The sequence below is a fragment of the Stomoxys calcitrans genome, chromosome 5 (genome assembly GCF_963082655.1).
Source record: "Stomoxys calcitrans chromosome 5, idStoCalc2.1, whole genome shotgun sequence".
In the NCBI taxonomy this organism is placed as follows: Eukaryota; Metazoa; Arthropoda; class Insecta; order Diptera; family Muscidae; genus Stomoxys; species Stomoxys calcitrans.
The window spans coordinates 95,725,201-95,749,780 of record NC_081556.1 but is presented as its reverse complement, the minus strand read 5'-3'; the positions used below and the strand labels follow the sequence as shown (position 1 = coordinate 95,749,780).

General features: G+C 40.2%; 2 protein-coding genes across 2 annotated transcripts in view; both read left to right on the top strand.

Annotated features, from left to right (window-relative positions):
• The first annotated feature begins 11,401 nt into the window (after positions 1 to 11,401).
• The window catches only part of LOC106095467 (probable chitinase 10), a 44,491-nt gene continuing 31,312 nt past the window's right edge, over positions 11,402 to 24,580 (top strand). Inside the window, exons 1-8 of the mRNA XM_059369872.1 lie at positions 11,402 to 11,529; positions 11,588 to 11,764; positions 11,823 to 12,090; positions 14,607 to 14,827; positions 15,114 to 15,524; positions 18,801 to 18,837; positions 22,470 to 22,690; positions 22,767 to 22,921. Of these exons, the coding sequence (XP_059225855.1) occupies positions 11,466 to 11,529; positions 11,588 to 11,764; positions 11,823 to 12,090; positions 14,607 to 14,827; positions 15,114 to 15,524; positions 18,801 to 18,837; positions 22,470 to 22,690; positions 22,767 to 22,921 (1,554 nt within the window). The 5' untranslated portion in view covers positions 11,402 to 11,465. The remainder of the gene's footprint in view (positions 11,530 to 11,587; positions 11,765 to 11,822; positions 12,091 to 14,606; positions 14,828 to 15,113; positions 15,525 to 18,800; positions 18,838 to 22,469; positions 22,691 to 22,766; positions 22,922 to 24,580) is intronic.
• On the top strand, positions 18,464 to 23,224 carry LOC131998030 (chitotriosidase-1-like). The gene is made up of 3 exons (XM_059369994.1): positions 18,464 to 18,563; positions 22,470 to 22,690; positions 22,767 to 23,224. Exons 2-3 carry the CDS (start codon positions 22,507 to 22,509, stop codon positions 23,114 to 23,116), a joined length of 534 nt encoding a protein of 177 aa, XP_059225977.1. The 5' UTR covers positions 18,464 to 18,563; positions 22,470 to 22,506; the 3' UTR covers positions 23,117 to 23,224.

Here is a 24,580-nt window from a genome sequence, read left to right as displayed (position 1 = left end):
GGAAGGTTGGTGCAGACTGCCCTGCACGAGGTTGTGCATAAAATAGAAGAATCGTTCGATGCCAAAACGTATACACTGGCGAAAATGGAGGGGGCTTTTAGAGCAATTACCGGGTGGACCTGGTCCTTAAAGGCTGGATAAACCATATGCTAAGGAACAGGTGGATAATTTGTGTTCTCCATGGCATAAATATAAGGGAGAAAGTGGCACAAGACATGCCACAGGGGGGCATTTTATCGCCACTCCTATGGGTGACCACCATAAATGACCTATTACGGATGCTGGCTAAGGAGGGATTTGATGCTATAATACTTCTAAGGGGTAAGGATCCGACCGAGCTATACAGAAGGCCCGAAAGGGTCTCGCATATGGCATATGACTGGGCTAAACCCAGAGGTCTCAATGTTAACCCAGAGAAGACTGAAATATGCCTGTTCACAAGGAAGACGAAGGTGGCCAATTTAACGCACCACGTTTCCTCAATAAGACGATTTCGATATCTGACAAAGTCAAATACTTAGGTGTGATCTTGGACAGGAAACAGAATAGGAAGTGTCACATTCAGGAGCGTACTGAGAAGGCTCACAGATGTTGGGCATTATGTAGACGGGCCGTAGGCTCGAAATGGGGCCTGAATCCTAAGATAGTCCACTGGCTCTACAGAAGGGTGATTAGACCAATACTTACTTACGCCTCAGTAGTTTGGTGGACTGCTATGGAGAAAAAGTGCAACATAAGGACCATACAACAGGTTCAGAGAACATGTTGTCTTGGCATAGGCGGATAGCGATGAGGACCACGCCCAATAGGGCACTGGAGATGATTCTAGATATCTGACCCATTGACATACAGATTAAGTGTAAGGCAGCCACTGCGGCTATGAGACTGCAGTGGCTGCCTCACGATGGGAGAATGGATTGAGAATGGGAGCAGCTCATACCATCGCGGTATAATCGAGGCGACGATGGGAAACCTGAAAGGAAGGGAAGAGGTTTCCGATCGAATACCTGAGATGAACCTTGAAGTCGAGTGCGAGACACTGCTGCCAGAGGCACAGTCTTGGCTTGACGGAACCCTAGTATTGCCATCTGGAAGATCATGTTACACGGATGGATCAAAGCTAGATGACAGAGTGGGCCTGGGGGTCTACATTGAGAACCCAGGTACTGAAGTCTGTTTTAGACTGCCTGACCATAATACGATCCTGCAAGCGGAGATCCGGGCAATCTCGGAATGCGTGAAGTGGTGTGGTGCTAACGCGAGAACGTCGGGTGTGAACATCTTTACCGACAGTAAAATTGCCATAAAGGCAATAACAACCGGGACGGTAAGGTCACGAACAGTCTTGCAGTGTAAGGAGATTAACGCCTTCTCTGAGGATGGCAAAATCCGCATCGTTTGGATGTCGGGCCGTAACGGAGTAGGGGGAATGAAAGGGCAGATGATTTGGCGGTGAAGGCCAGAGGACTGCCGTCAATAAACTTGGTTTACCCGAATCCTTTCGGGTGGATGCAGTTCGAGTTAAGGGAGTGGGCGACGAATGCGCATGCAACATTGTGGAACAGGGAAACGGTCGGTAGGACGGCGAAAATCCTATGGGGGGATCCAGATCGTGAGAAGACGAAGTTATTTCTGAAAGGAAGTAAGAAGGAGGTCAGTATAGCTATTGGTATCATAACGGGACACATAGGACTACGAGCTCGCTTATGTGAAATCGGTGCAGCAAGTGATAGCATGTGCAGGGGGGGCATGCGGGGAAGATGATGAGACGTTGGAGCATTGCCTTTGTCATTGCCCGGCTTTTGCCTCTAACAGGTACCGGCACATAGGTGCGGACACTTTGCCAGACATGAACCAACTTAGGGGAGTGGCATGGAAAACAATTAAGGATGTTGTAAGTAGCCCGGAATTCAAAATTTAGATTTTCTTTTTCGAGGTTACTTTTTTTGTATTTAGAGCGCACAACATACCGATTACTGGCTTAGATGTATGTCATAGTGGCATGGGGCGGATTAATATCTGCACCCTCTTTTCAACCTAACCTAGTCCAATTTTGGCATACTGTTTCCAACATTTCGGCTGGTATCTAACGAATAAATGCTTCAATGTTAATTCAATTCAATTCATTCAATAATTTGCAATTGTTGTTGTTGTTTGTAAGACGATTCGTGGTTAAATTATAGACCAAACTGAAGATGTTTAACAGTGAAACAAAACACAAATCGTGCGCGAGCTGTTTAAACCAGAGTTGCCAAAAAGTTACTAGCTACAAAATCACCCTTTACTTATGCTCATATTAAAAAGTTATTCTATGACAAGCGAAGTTTGTGTGGAGTCTTTAGCTTTGCGTGTGTTGTTGATGTTGATATTAGATTTCTTCTTGAAGATAAGTTGGCTGTTAGATTTTATTATACCCTCCACCATAAGATGGGGGGTATACTAATTTTGTCATTCTGTTTGTAACTACTCGAAATATTCGTCTGAGACCCCATAAAGTATATATATTCTTGATCGTCGCGACATTTTATGTCGATCTAGCCATGTCCGTCCGTCTGTCCGTCCGTCTGTCTGTCGTAAGCACGCTAACTTCCGAAGGAGTACAGCTAGCCGCTTGAAATTTTGCTCAAATACTTCTTATTAGTGTAGGTCGGTTGGTATTGTAAATGGGCCATATCGGTCCATGTTTTGATATAGCTGCCATATAAACCGATCTTGGGTCTTGACTTCTTGAGCCTCTAGAGTGCGCAATTCTTATCCGATTGGAATGAAATTTTGCACGACGTGTTTTGCTATAATTTCCAACAACTGTGCCAAGTATAGTTCAAATCGGTCCATAACCTGATATAGCTGCCATATAAACCGATCTTGGGTCTTGACTTCTTGAGCCTCTAGCGTGCGCAATTCTTATCCGATCAGAATGAAATTTTGCACGACGTGTTTTGTTATTCAATTCTTATCCGATTGAAATAAAATTTTGCACGACGTGTTTTGTTTTTATATCCAACAACTGTGCCAAGTATGGTTCAAATCGGTCCATAACCTGATATAGCTGCCATATAAACCGATCTTGGGTCTTGACTTCTTGAGACTCTAGAGGGCGCAATTCATATCCGATTGGAATGGAATTTCGCACGACGTGTTTTGTTATGATATCCAACAACTGTGCCAAGTATGGTTTAAATCGGTCCATAACCTGATATAGCTGCCATATAAACCGATCTTGGGTCTTGACTTCTTGAGCCTCTAGAGTGCGCAATTCTTATCCGATTGAAATGAAATTCTGCACGAAGTATTTCGTTATGATATCCAACAACTGTGCCAAGTATGGTTGAAATCGGTTTATAACCTGATATAGCTGTCATATAAACAGATCTGGGGATTTGGCTTCTTGAGCTTCTAGAGGGCGCAATTCCTATCCGATTTGGCTGAAATTTTGCATGACGTATTTTATTTTTACTTTCAACAACTGTGTCAAATAAGGTTCAAATCGGTTCATAACCTGATATAGCTGCCATATAAACCGATCTGGGATCTTAACTTCTTGAGCCTGTAGAGGTCGCAATTATTATCCAATATGCCTGAAATTTTGTACGACGGATCCTCTCATGACCATCAACAAACGTGTTTATTATGGTCTGAATCGGTCTATAGCCCGATAAATCTATTTTACTTCGTGAGCCCCAATGGGCGCAATTCTTATACGATTTGGCTGAAATTTTACACAGGTCTCCAACATATAATTTAGTTGTGGTCCGAACCGGACCATATCTTGATATCGTTTTAAAAGCAGAGCAACTCTTTTCTTATATCCTTTTTTGCCTAAGAAGAGATGACGTGAAAAGAACTCGACAAATTCGATCCATGGTGGAGGGTATATAAGATTCGGCCCGGCCGAACTTAGCACGCTTTTACTTGTTTTTTTCTCAAACTGTATGAGAAAAGGTTGAATAACAAGACCCAACGTGTTTCATTAAAATGACATGCTTCTATCATTGTACTACTCTCTAATAAGTGAGTAGACGGAAGCATGTTATCTTCTGGTGGCATGGCAGTCTGATGAGGCCTCTGACAAAGGCTGAAATCATGATCATTGCAGCCCGCCCCTAATACATTTAACACACCACAAGTGCTGAGACTCTTTAAAGTGATGTTGTTGTTTTGTTTTAAAATAGAAACAAGTATTTATAACACACTAGTCTAATGCTATGTCTACATTGAGTCGTTTTGAAAAACATCTCAATCGTTCACGCTTTTTGAGATGTTTTGGAAATTAAAGTAATTAAGATTTTTTTTTAGTTCTTTAATAAATTTATTCAAAGGTTTTTATAATGTTATTTTTGAACAATGTTTTATGGTTTTTACATTTTTTATCTAACTACAAATCTAATTACAAAATAATATTGGGTTGCCCAAAAAGTAATTGCGGATTTTTCTTATAGTCAGCGTTGACAAATTTTTTCACAGCTTGTGACTCTGTAATTGCATTCTTTCTTCTGTCAGTTATCAGCTGTTACTTTTAGCTTGCTTTAGAAAAAAAGTGTAAAAAAAGTATATTTGATTAAAGTTCATTCTAAGTTTTATTAAAAATGCATTTACTTTCTTTTAAAAAATCCGCAATTACTTTTTGGGCAACCCAATAGTATCTAACAATTCTTAGACTTAACAATTATTTAATTATCTTATCGCACCTAGCATAACTAATATATTTCTTGTTTTTCTCATTACAGGTATGTTGTCTAATGTGTGTATAGTTCGTTTCAGGTTCGTATTTAATATTTATCGGAGTTATATCAATAAGTGAAAACCAAGTACAGTAGACTCTCGGAATTTCGAGCTCTCTTAAAAACAAACCAGAAATTAGAATGGACCTTTGCAATTCATAGAACTTTCTGAATTAAGAACTCTTGGTTCTAATTTCTGGACAGAACTTTTTTAAATATCTTAAATCGATTGGTATATGGGAAATATTTAAAATCTATTAAGCGCCATCTTGAGGCCCTATACACCAACCCAAATGACGAGTAACCTAACCTAACAAAAACGTCAGAAATTAGTACCACACACGCTTGGGACTAAAGTTGTATGTGGAAATAAACGCTTTCTATAGGTTGAGAGAGTATATGACAATCAAAATAAGGTTCCTTGTTAATTTGCTTAAACTTTAATGGGATAGCAAAAAGAAATAACCCCGGTGGTCCTTAATGAAATTTTCATTATCAAATTTGCATATCTGTTTATATGGTAACGAATTATACGTTTACCCCTCGTATATATTTGTCTATGGACATGGAAACACTGACAATGTATGCATCAAACATTTGACCATGTCAGCTTTCCTACAAATCACTGATAACATTTTCGCACATATGTTGCAATTTGTTGACTCAGCAATTTGCCGGTTTCTTATATTTTTAGTGTCTTAACATGTTTAGAAATAGAATTTAGTTTGATTTTACATTTAAATAAACAAACATTGAACATCAATAATTTCAATTGTGGTTTTGTGTTTTTTGTGGTCAACGGTTGTGTAAAAAGGCAACACTGTGCGAAGTGCTCCATTACAAAGTGTACGGAAGTATAGTCCAATGTTGGGATTCCACCCAATTATCCATGGATTCTGTGAGACTGATTAACATTCTCAAAGCAGACAATTTTCTGCAAAAGACGTCATCAATGCAGTCGTACATTGCTATCCATGTCTTCTACGCTGAGGCAGTATTCATCATAGCTCTTGCCCAAGTTTTTATACCCTCCACGATAGGATAGGGGTATACTAATTTCGTTATTATTTTTGTAACACCTCGACATACACGTCTAAGACCCCATAAAATGTATATATTCTTGGTCCTCATGACATTTTAAGACGATCTAGCCATGTCCGTCTGTCCGTCTGTCTGTCCAAAGCTTAAAATTCTGTTGAAAGAGTAAAGCTAGGCGCTTGAAATTTTGCACAAATACTTTTTATTAGCGTAGGTCAGTTGGGATTGTAAATGGGCCAAATCGGTCCATGTTTTGATATAGCTGCCATAAAAAACCGATCTTGTGTCTTGATTTCTTAAGCCTCTACAGGGCGCAATTCTTATCAGATTCGACTGAAATTTGGCACGTGGTGTTTTAGTATGACTTCCAATAACTGTGCTAAGTATGGTTCAAATCAGTTTATAACCTGATATAGCTTGGTATTTTTTTCTTGAGCTTTTAGAGAGCGCAATTCATATCCGATTCAGCTGTAATTTAGCACGTGGTGTTTTTGTATCACATCCAACAACTGTGCGAAGTTTGGTACAAATCGGTTCATAACCTGATATAGCTGTCATATAAACCGATCTTGGATCTTGACTTCTTGAGCCGTTAGAGGGCGCAACTCTCATCCGATTTGACTGAAATTTTGCATTAGGTGTTTTTTTATGACTTCAACAACTGTGCTAAGTATGGCGCAAATCGGTACATAACCTGATATAGCTGCCATATAAACCGATCTTGGAACTTGTCTTCTTGAGCCTCTAGAGAGCGCAATTCTCATCATATTTGAAAGAACAGGATGTGTGTCCAACATGGTCTGAATCGATCTGTAGCTTAATACAGCTCCCATATAAACCGATTTCCCGATTTTGCTTCTAATTTGGAAGCCAACAACACTTTGGAGTGTCTGCGATCCAGGTAGAACGTATGAAAGTAGTTATCAAAAACCTAGGTTTGGATAAAATTTCCATGGATAGCCAGCCACAAGGGTTCGTTTACTCGAAATCAATTTTGGCACATGTATCTGAAGAAATAGAACAGCAAGTTCACCCAGATCGAAGAAAAACCGACCTGATCCTCCTCTGCTGGCTGTTAGTAGCTAATTTTGCTTATATTGCAGATCAAGTTCTGCTGTTCTAGCAAAATGTTTGCAATTTAAGAACAGTAGCCTTCCTGCTAAAGTCTGTTATTTGTTCAAAACGTCTACAACCCAATATATCAGGGGGTTGTTAGAAGGAAAGTAAAATAAAACAAGTAAAAGTGTGCTAGGTTCGGCCGGGTCGAATCTTATAAACCCTACACCATGGATCGCATTTTCAAGTTCTTTGAATGACTTTTTCCAATACATGTGAGTTTTACCAAGTTATTGACCGATATGGGCCGTACTTGCCACGGCTGTTAGGAATCATAGAAAAGCACCACCTGAAAAATTTTAGGCAAGTCGAGTAATAAAAGCGCCCTCCAGAGGCTCAAAAAGTCAAACTGGAAGATCGGTTTATATGACAGCTATATTAGTTTATACACCGATTTAGACCGTACTTGGAACAGTTGTTGGAAGTCATAACAAAACGACATATGCAAAATTTCAACCATATTGGATAGGAATTGCGCCTTCTAGAAGCCCAAGAAGTATGATCGGGAGATTACTTCAGGCTATGGACTAATTAAGACCATAGGTTAGGTTTAAGTGGCATTTTGCCATGAGACTCACTTTGACGTTTTCGTCCATTGTGATACCACAGGAACAGAAGAAGGAAGATGCCTCCTAGTTCCTACCGTTGAACCATCCAGATCGCTTTCAAAAGTCCAGTAAATTGCGAATGTTCACATTCACTAAATCAGACAGGTTCTCAAAGAAATGAAAACCGAAAGTAGAACTCCTTCTGACGCTAGTGCGGGTCACACTCACAGAAGGTGTTCTATAGTCTCTTCTTCCTCGATGTCCTCACAACTTCTGCAGAAGTCGTTACTGGCAATCTTCAGTCTGTCAGCATGTTTTCCGATTAGACAGTGACCTGTCATGAGGGACACAATGACTGAGACATCTGTTTTAGCGGTAGTTCTCTTCTAGATTAGTCCACATAGTTTTTGGAATGCTCACAGCCCCCTCTTTGTGACCATCTATCATTCGTTGTCCTTCGGGTCTGATCCTGGTCATGAAAACTTAGCTTACATGCCGCTAGTGGCATACCCACAGATTCCAGTATCGCTGGAATGTGTAGGATAGTTCCTAGTCGCGCAAGCTCGTCCGCTTTACAATTCCCTGGGATATCTCTGTGGGCCGGCACCCAGAACAGGTGAATTTTGAACTGTTCAGCCATCTCGTTGAGAGATCTGCGACAGTCGAGGGCGGTTTTTGTGTTCAGAAATACGTTCTCCAGGGATTTAATGGCTGCCGGGCTGTCTGAGAAGATATTTATGGCAATCGTCGTAATGACATTATATCTTAGCCATTCCACCACTTCCTTAATTGCAAGGATCCCCGCTTGATACACACTGCAGTGGTCGGGTAACCTATTCAATATGACCAGTTCTAGATCATTAGAGTACACCCCAAAGCCCACCTGGTCGTTTATTTGGAACCATCCGTATAGAAGTCTATATAACTTTAACTGTTAACTGGGATATCGTAGTTCCAATCAGTTCTATCAGGAATAGTGGTACAGTAATTTTTATCAAAAAGCGTCTCAGGTAGGGTATAATCCACACTGCCTGAATCATCGGATATTGTATCAAGGATAAAGCAGTGTCCGTAGCCGCCACATGACCAATGAGAAAGCTCCTTTAACCTCACGGCAGTGATCGCTGCAATTTGCGTAGCCATAATGTCCAGAGGCATTGGATATAGGATTACATTCAGTGCATCAGATGGTGTCGTCCTCAGTGCGGCTGTGATGCACAAACAAGCCATCCTTTGGATCCGGTTAAGTATTGAGCAGCAAGTGGACTTTTGAAGCGCAGTCCACCAGACCACAACACCATATAGCATTATAAATCTGACAACTGCTGTATATACCCAATGCATGACACGCGGTCTAAACCCCAAATTTTGTCAATGGCTTTCTTGCAGGCGTATAGGGCAAGAGTTGCCTTTCTTGCCCTTTTCCAAAAAGTTGGATTTAAAGTTTAATTTCCTGTCAAGCAAAACATCCAGGTATTTTGCGTTTTCTGTAAATGGAACATTCTCTCCACCCAAGGAGACAGGTTGCACTGTAGGCAACTTGTATCTCCTGCTAAAAAGAACTACATTTGTCTTGCACGGATTTATACCTAGACCACTTTCGGTAGCCCACTTTGCTGTTGCACGTAGAGCTTCCTGAAGTATATCTCTTAGATTGCTGGGAAACTTTCACCTAACCGCAATTGCCACGTCATTAGCATACGCGACTACATACAATTGTGGCAGGGGGATTTTTATTTTTCTGCAATCCGCCAGACTTTAGCGATATGGTCGATAGTTCCTCAGGCAAGTGTTTAACAACACCGCTTCTATAGACCGTCAGTTCCAACTTGTTGAATCCGTAGGATACAACCCCTTCCGACTTGTCGGGGTCTGCGAGACATCATCCGGAGTTTATTACGAATACTGCATGTCTCCGATCACCATCAGCCTCACCCAATCTACCAATCTTCCAGTCGGTGGTTGAAAGATTGGGATTACATTCTCTTAGTCTTCTAAGTATCGATTCAGTATCTGAGGAAATGATTGGTATCCAAGCATGCGTCATTGGTCAAGAAGGAATATCTTCCTTCTTGATTAAATCTAGTGCTGCACCTCGCCAGATCTCACCAATCTTTTTTAGCGCACAACGATACATTTCAATAGAACGTTGATCCCTGAAGGCGTTTAGCTTGTATCGGCCCTGATACCAGCCTGAATCGTCAGAAACTGGAGGAGACCCAGGATGTCCCGCAAGGACATCGGAGTATACTGATGGCAGTCCATTGACTATCCCACTCCAATTACTTTATAGGTATGTAGGGTTGCCCAAAAAGTTATTGCGGATTTTTTAAAAGAAAGTAAATGCATTTTTAATAAAACTTGGAATGAACGTTAATCAAATATACTCTTTTTACACTTTTTTTCTAAAGCAAGCCAAAAGTAACACCTGATAATTGACAGAAGAAAGAATGCAATTACAGAGTCACAAGCTGTGAAAAAATTTGTCAACGCCGACTATATGAAAAATCCGCAATTACTTTTTGGGCAACCCAATAGCCCTGTTCTTCTCCCTTGTCGACAACTGCCATCACCAAACTGTCTCTATCGACATTAGCAATGGTTCTTGGATCTATCTTACTATAGTTCGCCATTGGCTGACTGCGATGCATTTTCCGAATCTAGACGTGTAGCTTTTGGGGTAGTCTCTCTCCCTATTAGTGAGAGTAGGATCATTCGCACCAAGCCTCTCAATAAACCGGAGAGCGATGCACCTTCTATTATTGCAACCTCTTAAAGAGCGTGTTGGTTTGCCGGGAAAGGTCGATGGCCTAGGCTAGTCATAGGCATGCGAAGAAAGAATAAGTTGGGCCTTGTCCTTAAAACTCGAATCAGGTGTCTTTGTCAAAAGACCCTGCTGACCAGTCGTCTATCCCCTAATGGAGTCTGGAGCAGCCGCTTCACCAGTCGAGGTTTCAGTAGCAGACACCACCACAGCTGTTGGGTCTTTGGAGTCGATTCTTAGCCTACTCCTGGGCTCTGGATCTGTCGCTCCTCTGGAAACAGACGCAGATCATCCTTAAGTGACTTAAATTGTTCTATCAAAAATAATGACCTATTACGAGTTACGGGAAAATTCTTGCGGAGCGAAATAACAAAACGTCCGCTCCACTCAACGGCTCAAACCAGAATCGACGCCATCCTGGTTGTGATCCAATAGCATTTCGTTTATTTGAGATTCCAGAGCAGCGGGAGAGGGCGTTTCCCTTGTCAGCCGCCTATTGACCACACTTTCTCGCAAGTCCGCGTTGATAATCCGGTCCAATACAATACTTCAGGTGGATTTCCTTGCGGTCCAGTACTCCGACTATGTTCCGATCTTATGCCCAAGTGGGTTAAAGTCCCCTCGATATCCAGAAGAGACATCTCGACTAATATTGGGTTGCCCAAAAAGTAATTGCGGATTTTTTAAAAGAAAGTAAATGCATTTTTAATAAAACTTAGAATGAACTTTAATCAAATATACTTTTTTTTACACTTTTTTTCTAAAGCAAGCTAAAAGTAATAGCTGATAACTGACAGAAGAAAGAATGCAATTACAGAGTCACAAGCTGTGAAAAAATTTGTCAACGCCGACTATATGAAAAATCCGCAATTACTTTTTGGGCAACCCAATACTTTCTATTAAAATTCGAAGAATCCTATGCCTACGTAGCCGCCTCGACATTCATAAAGGCTACCTTTAGCTACACGTCTTCGACATTTTGTAGAATTATGGGAGATTATATTACTCGGTTCTTAGCTGAATGCATTTGCATGTATTTATAATTTATAATAACAAGGCACTTAAATATCTACCATATATGAGTTTACACGAGCATTTACGTGATGTAGAACAAAAACTCCCAAAATACATTTCTTACAGCCTCATAAATTCCGGCAATACTAAAAATTTGCTAATTCCAAAAGTTAAAATTGACAGTTATCGATATAGTAACTGAAAGGTTTAGTCATTGAAACCTAGAACTGAGTTTCTTTGAGGCATGTTCATCAGTTTGAAAGAATGCAGAATTTAAGCTTTTTCTTGTTAATGGCTCTGAGCGCCAGTGTGGGAGCTGTAAATACCGGTAAGGCAGTTTCTTAGTTGGACTATAGAAAAAATTCAAACTATATCATCTTCCTAAGACAAAATGATCAACTGTTATTTGGCCTCTTGGGCCAATGACAATCGTTGGTCAAGTCCCAAATTCGAACCGGAGCTAATTCAGCCACATTTGTGCACGCATATAAGTTATGCCTTCTTTGGCATCAAAGAGGATGGAACATTCGATGCGTCTCACACTTATATGGGCCCTCACAATGGTAAGATGCTCATGTGCAGTGCAAGCAAATACTCATTGTAAATTTTGATGTTCTTTAGATTGGATAAAACGAATAGTCGATTTGAAATGGGATAACTCTAGATTGAAGGTTCTAGCCGTTGTTGGTGGCCGGGATCATAGTTCTGCTCGTTTCTCTAGAATGGCTGCTAGCAAGAGCTCACGTACAAAATTCATAGAGTCGACATTGGAGTATCTGGAGGAAAATCAACTGGATGGTTTGGATTTGCAATGGTTGTCTCCCGGCAGCACTGGAGTACGCGATGACAGGGTGAATTTTCTCACTCTCTTACAAGAAATTGCAGAAAGGTAACAGAGAAAGTACTTAAAGTTCGGCTGGGCCGATCGTTATATAAAGATCGGTTAAAGTTTAAGGGCCGTTGTTGATTTTGATTGTTGTTGCTTGATTGTCTACATTCCGAAAGTTCAAATTGAGTTAGTCAGCAGTTGATTAGTGCCGAAAGAATTTCTGAAAAAAAAAAAATTACTTTAAGGTGTGGTTCACATTGGCCCTTTACCTGACCCGGTGTGCTTCCCTACAACCCAAGATGTCTTTTTGAAAATATTGGGTTGCCCAAAAAGTAATTGCGGATTTTTTAAAAGAATGTAAATGCATTTTTAGTAAAACTTAGAATGAACTTTAATCAAATATACTTTTTTTACACTTTTTTACTAAAGCAAGCTAAAAGTAACAGCTGATAACTGACAGAAGAAAGAATGCAATTACAGAGTCACAAGCTGTGAAAAAATTTGTCAACGCCGACCATATGAAAAATCCGCAATTACTCTTTGGGCAACCCAATAGATTGTTTTTATACCCTCCATCATAGGATGGGGGTATACTAACTTCGTCATTCTGTTATACCTTCCACCATAGGACGGGGGTATACTAATTTCGTCATTCTGTTTGTAACACCTCGATATATCCGTCTAAGACCCCATAAAGTATATATATTCTTGATCGTCGTGACATTTTATGTGGATGTAGCCATGTCCGTTCGTCTGTCTGTCGAAAGCACTCTAACTTTTGAAGGAATAGAGCTAGCCGCTTGAAATAGCTGCCATATAAACCGATCTTAGGTCTTGACTTCTTGAGCCTCTAGTGCGCGCAATTATCGTCCGATTTGACTGAAATTTCGCACGTGGTGTTTTGGTATCACTTCCAACAACTGTACTAAGTGTTGTTGAAATCGGTGCATAACTTGATATAGGTGCCATATAAACCGATCTTGGGTCTTGACTTCTGGAGCTTTTAGAAGACGGAATTCTTATCCGATTTGGCTGTAATTTTGCACGTGGTGTTTTGGTATCACTTCCAACATTTATGCGAACTATGGTTCAAATCGGTCCATAACTTGATATAGCTGCCATATAAACCGATCATGGGTCTTGAATTCTTCAGCATTTAGAAGGCGGAATTTTTATCCGATTTGAATGTAATTTTGCACATAGTGTTTTGATATCACCTCCAACAACTGTGCTAAGTATGGTTTCAATCGGTTCATAATCTGATATAGCTGCTATATAAACCGATCTTGGGTCTTGACTTCTTGAGCCTCTGGAGGGCGCAATTCTTATCCAATTTGACTGAAATTTTGCACGTGGTGTTTTGGTATCACTTCTAACAATTGTACTAAGTATGGTTCAAATCGGTCCATAATCTGATATAGCTGCTATATAAACCGATCTGGGATCTTGATTTCTTGAACTTTTAGAAGGCGCAATTCCTATCCGATTTGGCTGTAATTTGGCACTTGGTGTTTTGGTATCACTTCCAACATTTATGCGAACTAGGGTCCAAATCGGTCCATACCTTGATACAGCTGCCATATAAACCGATCATGGGTCTTGATTCCTTGAGCTTTTAGAAGGCGGAATTTTTATCCGATTTCAATGAAATTTTGCACATAGTGTTTTGATATCACTTCCAAAAACTGTGCTAAGTATGGTTTAAATCGGTGCATAACTTGATATAGGTGCCATATAAACCGATCTTGGGTCTTGACTTCTTCAGCATTTAGAGGGCGCGATTCTTATCCAATTTGACTGAAATTTTACACGTGGTGTTTTGGTATCACTTCCAACATTTATGCGAAGTATGGTCCAAATCGGTTCATAATCTGATATAGCTGCTATATAAACCGATCTTGGGTCTTGACTTCTTGAGCCTCTAGAGGGCGCAATTCTCATCCAATTTGACTGAAATTTTGCACGTGGTGTTTTGGTATCACTTCCATCATTTATGCGAACTATGGTCCGAATCGGTCCATAATCTGATACAGCTGCTATATAAACCGATCCTGGGTCTTGACTTCTTGAGCCCCTACAGAGGCTCACAATTCTCATCAGATTTGGCAGAAACTTTGTACAACGACTTCTCCCATGACCTTCAACATACGTGTTCAATATGGTCTGAATCGATCTATAGTTCGATACAGCTCCCATATAAAACGATCTCCCAATTTTGCTTGTTAAACCCCTACAAGTTGCGATTCTTATCTGAATGGACTGAATTATCACATAATGGCTTCTACAATGTTCAGCATTTAATTCATTTATGATCCGAATCAGACCATAACTTGATATAGTTCCAATACACTAACTTATCGACTGCATCGACTGCTTATACTTTGTCAAAGATGATTTTAATATATATTTATTCTGCATATCTTTGATCAAAAATATCTTTGGATTGATATCAATTGCATTAAAATTCATTCAGCCGTTAGGCCGTAATCGGTTCGGCAATTTCGCCTTTATTGATAACTTTGGCTTCTTAATAATAGAACATTAAAAATATCATCTTCATGTTATCTTCGTCATAGATTTCGAATCCAAGACTATGAGTTCGGTATATCTGTGACAGGTGATGCTGACTACATACGTGATTGGTACCATATTCCCCAAATTGTGAAGCATGTAAAGTTCATCAACATCTTGACCTACAATTATACCGGTGCCGTTTTTTATATTGGCAACTATGCATGGAAATTTCACGCTCCCATAAGGAGAGTGATGTCAACTATTGACTATTGGCTTGAAAGTGGTAAGTTGAGAGTTTGTGTTATGGATGTGACCAGGGCTGCGGAGTCTAGCACTCGACTCCGACCCCGGGTCGTAGTCTAAGTCGGAGTCGGAGTATTAAGCCGGAGTCGGGGAGCGGTTCGGAGTCGGCGCTATCGTGCTCAACTCCGAACCAATGTCTGACTCTGGCTCCATAGTTTGACTCCGACTTCGACTCCGGCCTCAAAAACTCAGCTCCGGTCGACTCCGCAGCCCTGGATGTGACATTATACCCTATTAATACCTCATACCATATTCTCTATATTTAGGTGCGCCAGCTAAAAAACTGAACTTAGGCATAGCCTTAATAGGACGTTTTTTTACGGATCCAGAGCATCCAATGAATGAAACATTTTTATTTTTCCGAGTGTTGGAAAAGATACATAAGGGAAAATACACATTCAACACCGATTTAGGTGCAAGCCAACTGTTTTTTCCAAAAGGATACAAGGCCTATTATGAGTCTGAACAAGGCATTCAAATGAAAATGGAGTTTGCCAAGCAGAAAGACTTGGGAGGTGTAATGATTTGGACGTTAGATAGCGATATGGCTTTTGAACCCTTTTATCCTTTGCTCTCGCTTATATTTCGAATGTCGGACAAAGGCTTTGAATGTCAAAGGAGCAAATGTTGCTTAGCTAATCAATCTAAAAACTGTTGGCCATTTTACATGGAGAACCGTTATTGAAGAACATTTAACATGACATATTGTGTACGAATTCATATAATAATCAAATATTAAAATTAGGAATCTACTTCAAAAAATAAATCTTTTTGAAATCTTTTTAAGCAGGACATTGTTTTTTTTTATGAGGAAAAAGAAGACAAAAACAAAACTTACACGCCGTTCTCAGATTGTGCAGAACTCCATCCGAGCTATCCATCAGAAGAGGAATATTTAGTGGTATAAAAATCAGAACCCATACGCCACGCTGTTGAGAAATCGTTCAGAATTATTTCTTATCTATAAGACAAAATTCCGTTATCTGAGGTAGCTGCCTTAAACATTCTCCAAAGGTAGTGGCCTAAAATTACGCCGAAATCCAGAAATGTTTAAGTTCTTGAACTATTGCAAGTGGAAGCGTGTAAAGTCCTGCTGGACCAAATCTTAATACATCCCACCATAGATCGCGTTCCTCAATTTCTTTGCATGGTTTCTTTTTATAAGCATAGTAAAATAGGGATGGAGGCTACCGTAGCTCAGAGGTTATCATATGCGCCTATGAAGCTGAATGCTTGAGTTTGAGTCCTGGCGAAAACACAAAAAATTTTTTCAGCAATAGTTATTCGCTCTTTATGGGTATGAGGTAGTATGCCGTGTAAAAACTTCTCCCTAAAGAGGTGTCGCACTGCACAGGTGGTCCCTTATCATTGAGCTTAAACTTGAATAAGAAAGCACTCGTTGGTATGTGACTAGTTTGCCCCTGTTCCTTAGTGGACTGTTCATGGGCAAATTTGAATTTGCAATAAAATAGGGATATAGGTATATAGGGAACCTATATTAGGTGGACGAATTTGCCCCATTTTCTTATCCTAACCAGAAAATGCTAAATACGCTTAAGAAAGGAAAGAAACGGAGCACTCGCGCATTCCGCCAACCTATATTAGGTGGACTAATTTGCCCCATTTTCTTATCCTAACCAGAAAATGCCAAATACGCTTAAGAAACGAAAGAAAAGTAGCACTCACGCATTCCGTGTTCGCCAAGATCTCCGCCTGCAGGACCGTAGTGTGATCAGGCAATCAAATACAGATCTCAGTCCCTGGGTTCTCAATATAGAACCCCAGGCACACTCTGTCATTTCATCAATCCAAAACTACACCGTTGGCAGCAGTGCATCGCACCCCACCGCAAGTTACGTCTCAGGTATCCGATTCGAAACCTCTTCTATTTCTTTCTAATTTTCTGGTGTGAACTGCTCCTATCCTCTATCCATTCGAACAACGTCTTAAGCCTTATAGTCGCAGTAACTGGCTAACACTTATTCTCTATTTCTATGATTCGGATATCTAGAAGTGTACAGTGCCCGCCTATGCCTTAATAACATGTTCTCTGAAACTGTTGTAGTATCCCTACAGGAAATGGGACAGGTCCCAAACCTGTCTAGGGATAGGTCCTCTGGTGATAGGGACTGGTCCCTCTTATATGGAAAAGAAACTTTCTCTTTTATAAGGGTTTGTCGCTCGAGGTGACGAATTGCCACCATTCTAACACCGTAGGATAGGTCCTGGGCCAGTTTGAAAAGAACGAATATACTTTGCAAGTATTTTTAGTGATGATAACATTAGTAAGAACATATTTTTAACGGATAAGCACTTTTTTTTAACAATAATTAATCGACTTTTTAAAAAATATTTCAAAATCATAAGTTATGACCATTGAAACTTTTCATTCTCTGTAAGATATGCCCTGTGACAGGTAACTAATTCTCCAGTTTAGCACCGGTATATTTGGTACATTTCCCGTAGGGATCCTTGCGTTGCACTCTTTCTCCATGGCAATACTCCTTTTATATTATAAAGGGAAATTTTTTAGCTATTATCTTTTTGTCAACACTGGTTTTAACAGCTCACGCACGTTTCGTGTTTTGTTTCAACGGTCAAACATCTTCAGTTTGGTCTATAATTTAACCATGAATCGTTCTAAAGGGTGATTTTTTTGAGGTTAGGATTTTCATGCATTAGTATTTGACAGATCACGTGGGATTTCAGACATGGTGTCAAAGAGAAAGATGCTCAGTATGCTTTGACATTTCATCATGAATAGACTTACTAACGAGCAACGCTTGCAAATCATTGAATTTTATTACCAAAATCAGTGTTCGGTTCGAAATGTGTTCATTCACCGTAACGTTGCGTCCAACAGCATCTTTGAAAAAATACGGTCCAATGATTCCACCAGCGTACAAACCACAACACTTGCAAATTATTGAATTTTCTTATCAAAAGTCGTTCTCTGTTAAGAAAGTTCATCGCGCGCTTCTTCTATTTTATGGACGAAGCACATTTTGGGCTCAATTGGTACGTTTTGGGCTCAATGGGTACTATTTTGGAGTGAAAATCAGCCAAAAGGAATTCAAGAGCTACCAATGCATCATGAAAAGTGACAGTTTGGTGCAGTTTATGGGTTGGCGACATCATTGGACCGTACTTCTTCACAGATGATGCGAATCGAAACTAAAACGCTTGCAAATTATTGAATTTCATTATCAAAATTCGTTCTCTGTTAAGAAAGTTCATCGCGCGCTTCTTCCATTTTATGGACGAAGCTCATGTTGAGCTCAATTGGTACGTTTTGGGCTCAATGGGTACGATTTTGGAGTGAAAATCAGCCAGAAGCCTTGCAAGAGCTACCAATGCATCCAGAAAAGGTCACAGTTTGGTGCGGTTTATGGGCTGGCGACATCATTGGACCGTACTTCCTCACAGATGATGCGAATCGAAAACGCTTGCAAATTATTGAATTTCATTATCAAAATTCGTTCTCTGTTAAGAAAGTTCATCGCGCGCTTCTTCCATTTTATGGACGAAGCTCATTTTGGGCTCAATGGGTACGTAAATAGGCAGAACTGTTGATTTTGGAGTGAAAAAGCCAGAAGCATTGCAAGAGCTACCAATGCATCCAGAAAAGGTCACAGTTTGGTGCGGTTTATGGGCTAGCGACATCATTGGACCGTACTTCTTCAAAGATGATGCGAATCGTAACGTAACTGTGAATGGTAAGCGCTATCGTAAGATGATATCCAACTATTTTTTGCCCAAAATGCAGGAGCTTTACTTGCATGACATGTGCTTTCAACAAGACGGTGCCACATGCCATACATCGCGCGTGACCATGGACTTATTGAAAGGCGAGTTCGGTGAACATTTTATTTCACTTTCCGCACCGGTCAATTGGGCGCCTAGATCGAGCGATTTAACTCTTTTCGACTATTTTTTGTGTGTCTATGTTAAAGCTCATGTCTATACAAATAAGCCAGCTTCAATTTATTCGTGAGATACCGGCCGAAATGTTAGAAAGATTATGCCAAAATTGGACTAAGCGGATGGCGCAGTTACGATCAACATTTGCATGAAATAATCTTCAAACATTAAATAAAATGCAACGTACTATCGATTCAAATAAAGATTTCATGCATTTTTCTGAATTTTATGTTTATTTTTTTGAAAAGCTTTCCTATAGCTCTTAAAAAACCACCATTTATTAGAATATTAGCATTTGTCTAATCACACATCTGTTTAGCCAGTGGACTATCCAGGGATTCTGGCCCTATTTCGAGCTTACGGCCCGTCTACATTGTACCCTACATGTGGCTGTCTTATCGGTACGCTCCCGAATATGATACTACCAGTTCAGTTTCTTGTCCAAGCTCACTTCCAAGTAATTGGCGTTATGACAAAAATCGCAATCGTTCTGTTGAGAAAACGTGGTGCATCAAACTGGCTCACTTCGCCTTCCTCGTAAACAGGCAGATTTTTCTCTGGGCTAATTTGAAGACGCCACCATTTCGGTGCTTTTGCATAGCTGATTTGGTTCCTTGCCTCTTAGAAGTGTTATAATTTCGCCTGCATAGCAGAGGGGTTTAAACCCCTTTACATTCAGAATCCGTTATAGTAGTCATCCTTAGGAGTGGCGATGAAATGCGCCCCTGTACAACTTTCTCCCTTATCTTAATGTCATAGGACCCTAAATTTATCCACCTGTTCCATAGGATATGGTTTCTTCAGTCCCAACGGCTTTAGTCTTTTTTAGTGCGGACTTCGAGATTCGTGCCTATTATAATCATACATTTGGTTACCATGACTAGCAGGACTCTTTCATAACTGTCTCTAGTGTTTAGTTCCCCTTCAAACTTTTGAGATGTCAAAACAATAAGGAAAAACAACCAAGAAAATTATTTCCTACCAAAATTTTAGAAAAATTCTACCAAAACCTACCAAATTTTCTACAAGCCAAAACTGCGTTGCATGATTTTATATCCACCACCAAAACTTACTTTGCTATTCTATTCGTAACACATCATATTACACATTTTCAACGCTACAAAGTACTCGAGCGTCGTTTTTCATATCCGTCAATCTGTTTGTTGATATCACTCTACAGCCTTACATTTAAAGATGGCCTATATCTTGATATAGCACCCTTTATACCGATCTCCCAATAAGAAATCTTGGGTTCATAAAGTAATATTTGTGCTCTGATTTCAATGAACAAGCGTCCTCAGTTTGAATGAAGCGATCTCCCGACTGGAATGCGCTTTAACTACCCATTTTTCCGTTGCAGTGAATTGCATGGACCTCTCAACATCTGAGTATGGGCCAGATCTGACTATATTGATATGCAGCTGCCACAAAGGCCTGCTTTCCGATGGAAGGCACAAAAGCTGCTTTTTCTACCCAGAATTTGCGAAATTTGTAAGAGATCCCTTTAAACTCATACAAGTTACAGTCAATATCAGGACTTAGCCTTTTTTTACTGAAGCTTGAAGTAGTGGGGCCACTTGTAATAGTATTTGGCCCCTCGACATCCATGGTTTTGGTCTGCACTCTTAAAAAATGCATAGAAACGACAAGAAGAGAATAAATTTTGAGTTATCCCCGGCGATTTTTCCATTAAGTACTTGGTATGCTGGAAAAACCTACCAAAATTTGAGGTCAGCCCACCATAGGTTGAGAGAATAAAAACCTATCCATTTTGGTAGGAAACTACCAAAAACGGCAACATAGACAATGACCGAATCAAAACCACTCCCCTAAGTTGGTTCATGTATGATATTGTGTCTCCACCCAAGTACCTGTATCTGTTGTACGCGAAAGCCGGGCAATGACAAAGGAAATGCTCCAGCGTCTCATCATCTTCCCCGCATGCCCTACACATGCTATAACTTGCCACATCGATTTTACATAAGTGAGCTCGTAGTCCTATGTGTCCAGTTATGATACCAATAGCTGTACTGACCTCCTTCTTGCTTCCTTTCAGTAATAGCATCGTCTTCTCACGATCTGGATCCCCCCATAGGACTTTCGCTGTTTTACCGACCGTTTCGCTGTTCCACAATGTTACATGCGCATTCGTCGCCCACTGCCTTAACTCTGACTGCGTCGACCCGAAAGTCTTCGGGTTAATCAAGTTTATTGAAGGCAGTCCTCTGCCCTTCACCGCCAAATCGTCTGCCCTTTCATTTCCCCTTACTCCGTTATGGCTCGGCACACAAACGATGCGGATTTTGCCATCCTCAGAGAAGGCCTTCATCTCCTTCTTACACTGTAAGACTGTTCCTGACCTTACAGTCCTGGTTGTTATTGCCCTTATGGCAATTTTACCGTCGGTAAAGAAGTTCACACTTGACGTCCTCGCGTTAGCACCACACCACTTGACGCATTCCGTGATCGCCCGGATCTCCGCCTGCAGGACCGTATTATGGTCAGGCAGTCTAAAACAGATGTCAATGTAAACCCCCAGGCCCACTCTGTCCTCTAGCTTTGATCCATCCGTGTAACATGATCTTCGAGATGGCAATACTAGGGTTCCGTCAATCCTAGACTGTACCGATGACAGCAGTGCCTCGCACTCGACTTCAAGGTTCATCTTAGGTATCCAATCGGAAACCTCTTCCGTTCCTTCCCTGGGTTTTCAATGTTAACCCCAGGCCCATTCTGTCCTCTAGCTTTGATCCATCCGTGTAACATGATCTTCGAGATGGCAATACTAGGGTTCCGTCAATCCAAGACTGTACCGATGACAGCAGTGCCTCGCACTCGACTTCAAGGTTCATCTCAGGTATCCGATCGGAAAACTCTTCCCTTCCTTGCAGGTTTTTTATCGTCGCCTCGATTATACCGCGATGGTATGAGCTGCTCCCATCCTCAATCCATTCTCCCATCGCCTTAAGTCTCAAAGCCGTAGTGGCTGCCTCACACTTAATCTGTATGTCAATGGGTCGGATATCTAGAATAGTCTCCAGTGCCCTAGTGGGAGTGGTCCTCATCGCTTCACCTATGCCAAGACAACATGTTCTCTGAACCTGTTGTATGGGCACTTTGCACTTTTTCTCCATAGCAGTCCACCAAACTTACTGAGATAGCAAACTAACATTCCTAGCATTATTTTTCTCTCACACAACTGTTAACTGTTATCTCTCCCAACTGTTATCACTCATACTCTTCCAACTGTTATCTCTCATACACACACTCATGGGCTGCATATTTTAATATGGTGGTATTGAGTTGATACAAACAATTACGCAGTGAAAAGCAACAACAATCTGCTTTGTTTCTTAGTCGTGCTAGTTGATTTGTCATTTTGCTTAGGGTATACTTTGTGGGAGACACCTCGAAACTTGGTGTCAGAGATTTTAGAAAGAGCGCAGAAAATCGAGGCGCTTGGAACTATTCTACGTTCGGCTAGTGGAAGAAATATTCGGTCATAGCCAATTAAAGTAAGTATACTTTGTCAAAGTATACCCCTATACTGTACATCTCTGAGAAAAACATCTTTTTTTGTACAAATTTTATTAAAATCCATACAGCTTTTGTACCAAATCGGTTCCACAAATTTGTGTTTGTAAAACCTATAACCGTTTAATAGTTCACTAAATATCACCTTTTTATTATCTTCGTCATAGATTTAGAATCTTAGGCTATGAGTTTGGTATATCTGTGATGGGTGATGTTGAATACGTCCGTCATTGGTACCATATTCCTCAAATTGTGCATTATGTGAAGTTCATCAACATCATGGCCTATAATTATAGCGCTGAAATTGAATTTGTGGACAGCTATGAAAGGAAATTCCATGCTCCCATAAATAAAGTGAAATCAACTATTGAATATTGGCTTTATAGTGGTAAGTGAAGTGTTTATATTATGGACTGATGTATTGTAATTTGTCGTCTACTAATACCGAATGTCTCTTGATTTAGGTGCTCCAGCTGAAAAACTGAACTTAGGCATAGCCTTAATTGGACGCATTTTTACCAAAATAGGACCTCCACGCCATGAAACATTTGTGTACTTACGGGTGGTGGAAAATCTTGGAAAACATGATGGCAAATATACATTCAACACTGACTTGGGGGCAAGCCAAGTGTTTTTTCCAGATGAGTATAAGGCCTTTTATGAATCTGAACAAGGAGTTCAAATGAAAGTGGATTTTGCCAAGCAGAAAGAGTTGGGGGGTGTCATGATTTGGACGCTAGATAACGATATTAGTTTTAAACCCTTTTATCCTTTGTTTTCACTTATATTTCGAATGTTTGACAAGGGATTTTAATGTGATCAGAGCAAATGTTGCTTAGCTATTCAACCTAAAAATTGTTGGCCATTTTACATGAAGAACAGATATTGAAGAACATTTAAAATGGCATATTGTGTACGAATTCATATAATAATAATATCAAATATTAAAATTAAGAATCTACTTCAAAAAATAAAATTTGTTTACCCTCCACCATAGGATGGGGGTATACTGATTTCGTCATTCTGTTGGTAACTACTGGAAATATGAGCCTGAGACCCCATAAAGTATATATAATCTTGATCGTCGTGATATTTTATGTCGATCTAGTCATGTCCGTCCATCCTTCCGTCTGTGGAAATCACGCTAACTTCCGAAGGAGTAAAGCTAGCCGCTTGAAATTTTGCACAAATACTTCTTATTAGTGTGGGTCGGTTGGGATTGTAAATGGGCCATATCGGTCCATGTTTTGATACAGCTGCCATTTAAACCGATCTTTATTTGAGCCTCTAGAGTGCGCAATCCTTATCCGATTGGAATGAAATTTTGCACGACGTTGTTATGACAATAGCTGTACCAAGTATGGTTCAAATCGGTTCATAACCTGATATATTGGGTTGCCAAAAAGGTAATTGCGGATTTTTCATATAGTCGGCGTTGACAAATTTTTTCACAGCTTGTGACTCTGTAATTGCATTCTTTCTTCTGTCAGTTATCAGCTGTTACTTTTAGCTTGCTTTAGAAAAAAAGTGTAAAAAAGTATATTTGATTAAAGTTCATTCTAAGTTTTATTAAAAATGCATTTACTTTCTTTTAAAAAATCCGCAATTACTTTTTGGGCAACCCAATAGCTGCCATATAAACCGATCTTGGGTCTTAACTTCTTGAGCAGCTGGATGGCGCAGTTCTTATCCAATTGGAATGAAATTTTGCATGACGTGTTTCGCTATGACTTCCAACAACTGTGTTACGTAAGGTTCAAATCGGTTCATAACCTGATATAGCTGCCATATAAACCGATCTTGAATCTTTATTTCTTGAGCCACTAGAGGACTCAATTCTTATCCGATTATGTTATGATATTCAACATTCATGTGCCAAGTATAGTTCAAATCGGCTCATAACCTGATATAGCTATCATATAAACCGATCTGGGGACTTGACTTTTTGAGCTTCTAGAGGGCGTCCGATTTGGCTGAAATTTTGCATGACGTATTTTATTATGACTTTCAACTGATAAAGCTTCTATATAAACCGATCTGGGATCTTGACTTCTTGAGCCTTTAGAAGTCGTAATTATTATCCGATTTGCCTGAAATTTTGTACGACGGATTCTCTCATGACCATCAACATACGTGTTTATTATGGTCTGAATCGTTCTATAGACTGTTACAGCTCCCATATAAATCGATCTTTCTGTTTTACTTCTTGACCCCCCAAAGGCCCCAATTCTTATTGGAATTGGCGGACGTTTTACGCAGGTCTCCAACATACAATTTA

Coding starts and splice junctions, on each gene's coding strand:
- LOC131998030 (XM_059369994.1), top strand. CDS start 22,507: ATGGGTGATGTTGAATACGTCCGTCATTGGTACCATATTCCTCAAATT. Junction 22,691..22,766: donor TGAATATTGGCTTTATAGTG/GTAAGTGAAGTG, acceptor CTCTTGATTTAG/GTGCTCCAGCTGAAAAACTG.